General features: G+C 50.8%; 1 protein-coding gene across 1 annotated transcript; it reads right to left on the bottom strand.

The window, feature by feature from the left end:
* Window positions 1–4,403: 4,403 nt before the first annotated feature.
* Window positions 4,404–5,518, bottom strand: LOC100276750 (uncharacterized). Its single transcript, NM_001366671.1, has one exon. It carries the CDS (start codon window positions 5,243–5,245, stop codon window positions 4,619–4,621), a length of 627 nt encoding a protein of 208 aa, NP_001353600.1. The 5' UTR covers window positions 5,246–5,518; the 3' UTR covers window positions 4,404–4,618.
* Window positions 5,519–5,776: the final 258 nt, after the last annotated feature.

Consider the following 5,776-nt stretch of genomic DNA (forward strand, 5'->3'; position numbering starts at 1 on the left):
TGGCCAAACCAGTTCGGCGGTGTATACATCCGTGGATTCATCGTCCGAATTATCGTATCCCACTAAATGCATCTTATGGCTAGCCGATTTTGATGTTTCCTTACTTCGGCTTTCACAGGTCATAGCCCGCTGGTGTAAGTGCACTAATGAAAAGAATTGGGTGCCATCTAATTTTTCTTTTAAGTAGGGTCGCAACCCATTGAAAGCTAGCCCTGTCAGTTGTTTTTCTGCGACATGAATCTGAAAGCATCGGTTTCTAGTGTCCCGGAATCTCCGGATATAGTCATTAACCGATTCTTCAGGCCCCTGTCGGACTGAAGCTAAGTCAGCCAATTCTAACTCATGTTCTCCTGAGAAGAAGTGTTCATGAAATTTCTGTTCTAATTCTTCCCAAGAGTTAATAGAGTTTGGTGGCAAAGCTGCGTACCATGCAAATGCAGTATCAGTAAGGGACAACGAGAATAAACGAACGCGGTAGGCTTCCCCATCAGCCAATTCTCCCAAGTGTGCTATGAATTGGCTTATATGTTCGTGTGTGCTTTTCCCACTTTCACCAGAAAACTTAGAGAAGTCTGGTATTCTAGTTCCCTGTGGGTATGGCACGGTGTCGAATCGGTGGCTATAAGGCTTCCGATACGATTGCCCTGTACCTGACACACTAACACCGAGTTTGTCCCTGAACATCCCGGCTACCTCATCTCTGACCCTCTCTGCCATGTCTGGCGACCATCCATTGAGTTTGTGGGTGGAGATTTCAGGTTGCCTGACATTACTTTGTCGGCTTTCCTCCCAGGTATGTTTGAGGTATGTGTTAGGTGTCCTATTAATGTCACCAGCTCCTGCCCTATACCCCTCAGGCTCTCTTGTGGCCGAATAGTATTCAGCCCTATGTCCATGAGGTGGTATGGCATGATTATAATGTGTTGCTAGTGGGGCACCATAATGTTGTTGCGATGAATGTGGGAATTGTGCGTATTGCGCAGCTCTCGGCTCTGCGTATGCATATCCGGATGGTCCGGCGTAAGAGGCCGAATGGTCTGCGACCTGGCCAAATGGTCTGAAGGTATATCCGGATTGTCCAGCCGTATTTGGTGCTACGTGGGTAGTCTCGTACCCAGACCGTCTGTCGTAAAGAACTGGACGGTCCGCGATCGGGCCGAATGGTCCAGGGCTGTACCCGGATGGATCGGCCATATAAGGCGTGACTTGGGCAGTCTGCGCATGGATTCGTGTAGAGTCGGATGGTCCAGCGTAATACGTCGGCCGGTTCATGCCATATCCGGACGGTCCGGCGTAAGATGGCGGACGGTCCGCAACATATCCGGACGGTCCGGCGTGATGCACCGGACGGTCCGTGATGGGGCCGAAGTGTTCAGGGTTGTATCCTGATGGTCCGGCCATGTACGGTGCGACCTGAGTGTTTTGTGTGCGGGCCTGCATCTGGTCGGACGGTCCGGCGAAATACGCCGGACGGTCCGCGGTATAACCGGACTGTCTGAGATGATGCTCGGACGGTCCGGTCGCGTCCAGTACCTGCCGCGTGCCTAGTGGTTGCGGCTGTGATGGTGGCACGAAAACGTGCATCGGCATACCATATGATGGCTGGGTCAAAGGTGACCCGTTTATAGCCGATGTGTTTGACGTGGGTGGCACTGTATTAGACTCTCGCGATGGAAAATTAGGAGCAGCTGATTTCTCGTATGCACGTAAATGCATTTTAATAGATTCATCTACATATTGCTTTAACTGATCTCCTCGTTGATCCATGAAAGTCGTAAGAGATAGATCTGGAGTACTTACAGCGGGACCCTGCAGTGGAGGTAGGAGAGATTCCATATCGATCTCCCCTTGACGGACGATCTTCTGGTGGCGATCCACCGTGAAGTGTGACAAGTACTTGTCCGCCGCCTCCTTGCGCCGTTCGGAGAGTTTATGCAGCAGTTCCGCCTCTTCCTTGTCGCGTTGTTCGTTCCATTGCCGCATCACCTCCTTCTCATCGCGCATTACGAGGTCTTCAAAGGGCCTTTGGTCATCAGCCGGGAGCGCCTCCATGGCCGGCTTGATGATGTTGGTAGTGGAGATCTTGGTGTGATCCTTCGAACCGGCCATTTATGGGCCGATTTTAGCAGATCTAGACACCTATTCCCCAGCGGAGTCGCCAAAAAGTATGTTGACGCTTTTTTGGAGCGCCAAATACTCAAGAAGAACCGGCGGCGGTGCTCTCTGGTCAGGCGCGGACGGTCCGCGGCCTGGGGCCGGACGGTCCGCGACCTGGCGCAGGGGCTAGGTTTTCCTGCCTGACGGCCGGACGGTCCGCGCCCTGGGGCCGGACGGTCCGCGCGTGTGCAGGGGCGGCGGAAGATCGCCGGCGGCGCCTGGATCTCGCTCCCGGGAGGGACCCCGTCGGGGAGGAGAGATCCTAGGGGTTGTCTAGGCTCGGGCCGGCCGACCTAGACTCCTCTAATCGACGTAGAGTCGAGGAGAGGCAGAGAATTTGGGGATTGGAATACTAAACTAGGGCTAAACTAGAACTAGACTAGAACTACTCCTAATTGTGCTGAAAATAAATGCGAGATAGAAGTTGTATTGGTTCGATTGTTGGGGGTTCAATCGGCCGTAGCCCTTCATCTATATAAAGGGGAGGTCTGGATCCGTTTCCAACTGTTTCCCGAGTTAATCCCGCGGTTTTAGGTAACAAATCCTGCGAGAAACTAGGAACCCTAACTGACTCTGCGCGCGCGCGGACCGTCCGCGCCACCACCGCGGACAGTCCGGACCGCGGACCGTCCGGCCTCAGGGCCGGACCGTCCGCCAGGCTCATTTTAGCCTCCAACAATATTCTTCTCAAACGGAACCTGCTACCTCAATTTTTCGGTTGCATCTGAATGTTGCAGGCTCCTGATGACACCTTATGAAGTTGTGTTTCTCTGTGTATCTGAAATGTTCTACATGTCCTTTCATCAGGTGAGGATGATGCTCGTCAGAAGCTGGCTCCCTGTCCTAAACGTCTGCCGGGACATTATTCAACCAATGCACTTCCAGAAATCGACCAATTGCCAAGACCTGGAGGAGGCGTTTCTTCAGAACATCTCCACCTTGCTTGTCCTAGAAGCCCAGGAGCTGTTGCAGCAATGCCTGGGGTTCTCGACCCGCAATGTCGATGACTGCCCACATCTGGTCGCCGCGTTCAAGACATGGTTCCGGCGCGCTTGCCGGGCTCCTTCAGCTTCAGGCGGGGAAAACTTAGACATGAGCGGATGTACATTATCCCCCAATCAGTGCGTGGTCGCTGTGTATTCTCGCATGTAGTCTGCTGTAGGCCTACCTTACATCTCTGTATTTAAGCCCTTTTGGTTGTGCTTTTTAACCTGTTTTTTTTTTCTTTTTGCAAAAACTAAAAGCCAGCTCAAGCGACGAAAAGCAACAACTATTGCAAAGCTGCTTTTGCATTATTTTAAAACTTACAACATTTTTACCTGCATTTGATAGAATTATTTTCCTATAATCGGTTATGAAAAATAACGATTCATTTTCTTATGTTCATGTCATGTAAAAGAGGTGTCATGAAGAGAGGCGTGTCCCTCTTACACGTGGCTCTGCCCTGACGCGCTTACCGTCATTACCGTCATTAGTGTGTTTGGTTGAACAGTGTAGGAGAAGGAAACGCTCTATTTATTTCTATTCCCTGGATGTTTTGGTTTCTAATAAAATAGGAATGTCTGCTCTATCAAACGATCGGATGCTGACTATGCAAACGCTCTCTCAAACGTTATCATTCCCTCTATTTCCCACTACACTCAGCGCTCTTTTAGATGTGATCCCTCTATTTCCCACTACACTCAGCGCTCTCTTAGAGGTGATCGTTCCCTCTACTTTCCACTACACTTATATGGTTCTCTAACTAAACAAAGAACGGAGTGACTTCGCTCTATTCTACTTTTTAACTAAATAAAAATGGAGCAACTATGTTCTGCTTGTCACAAAATATAATTGTTTCATTATTAGAAACTGGAATGAAGCCGCTCCATTCTAGTTAACTCTCCAATCAAATGTACGCTTAGTGGCGAAGATATATGGTAAATTGTAAGGTGCATTGGCACCGAGTAGGCCCTGTTTGGAAGCTTTGAGATAATACTATGATATTTTATGATAATGTGGTGTTAGAAGGTAAAAGGTGTTTGGTTGCTACATGTAAAACATAGTTTTAAATATATGATTTATTTAAAACTGTGATATTTTTAAAGTTTTCGAAACTTTATTTGGGACCTCGGTTTTCTTTTGTTCTCTTTATAAATACTTCAGTTTGTAATAAAACAACACATCTCAGTTTTCAACAATACTCTGATTTTACTGTGAGGTGCCGTATTATTTATGATATGTACAATTACAAACTATGGCATTTTAAAACTGTAGGATTTCAAAACTGCATATCAAACAAGTCCTACATTCAGCGCAAAAGCATGCCGGGTTTGTCCTCCTCATTTATGTCCGTGCATTGACATTGCAAACCCACACGGAAAAATGATAAACTATGAAAAGAAGAGACTGAAGCAACCAAACCAACGCATGAGTCAGAGGCGTAACACGGTTTTACTAGACTGCGAAGACGATGAACGCGCTAACAGAATCCCTGCACCGGCCACCGGCGGTCGGGGTCCGGCAGCCAGGACGACCGCTTCTTCTTCTTATCTTTCTTCCCTTCGCCGCCCCCGTCCTCGCCGTCCTCGGAGCTCTTGGAGTCGCCGTCAGACCAGGCGCCGCACCCACCGACCCCCGGCCCTGCGCCGCCCGACCTGTTCCTTGACCTCACGTACTCGATCAGCCTCCACGCCGCCGGCTTCTGCTGCCGCTGTGGCAGTGGCAGGGGCGGAGGCTGTGGCGGGGACGCCTTCCCCTGCTTGGCCGGCGCCTTCTGCTGCTGCTCCTCCTCTGCAACCAGCAGCGCCGGAGGCGGATTCTTGGCGTCGTCGTGGAGGCGGGCGGACTGGGACAAGAGCTCGTAGTCTGGCAGCGGCACGGTGTCCTCCAACGCGCGGTCCCCGTTGCCGCCGACGCAGTCCATGAGCAGCAGGTTCTGGCGGCTGCCGCCTGACCTCCGCTTCTGCCGCCGCGCCCGCGCGCCGAGCCTGGAGCCTGATCTGCCGCTGCTGGTGCCGCACCGGTCCTGCTGCTCCTCCTCATCGTCCGAGTGATCCAGGACGTCCATATTTAACGAGCTCTTTGACGCCGCAAACCAATGAACCATGCAAAAGCAAAATCTCTCTCTCTCTCGTTGCTCGTTGGGAGGGATAAATCCTTTGCAAGTGCCCTGGCCTGGGGATCTCCCTCACTCTCTGCCTCTATCTCTCTCTGCTCGTTGGGAGCATAAAATCCTCTGCAAGCGCGGTGGCCTACTCCCTACTCCCCAAATGAACGCAGAAACTAGCAACGGGGGAATGGGTATTCAGCGGAAAAGTTTGACGAGAAGTGCTCCAGTCCGGCCCGGCTGATCGCGTCGATCTGAGCTGGTGGTTGACCTGGAAAAAAAAATTCTGTGCACCTTTGCACCACCACGTGAAGGTCAAAAAAAAAAACAAATCAAAATTTGTAACTTAACTTCTCAGTAATTTATTTTTCTTCTATTTATAAGGGTCTTTCCACGATGGATGTGAGAGACGGTAGAGTAGTGCGTTTGCATCCTAGATGCACAATTTTTTTCCGGTTGACCTGCCCTCGAGGAAGGTGCGCTGGCGGCGTCGTGGCTGCATGGGTCCGCTCGGTTATGTGTCGCCCAGGA

The sequence above is a fragment of the Zea mays genome, chromosome 1, assembly GCF_902167145.1.
Source record: "Zea mays cultivar B73 chromosome 1, Zm-B73-REFERENCE-NAM-5.0, whole genome shotgun sequence".
NCBI classification, from domain to species: Eukaryota; Viridiplantae; Streptophyta; class Magnoliopsida; order Poales; family Poaceae; genus Zea; species Zea mays.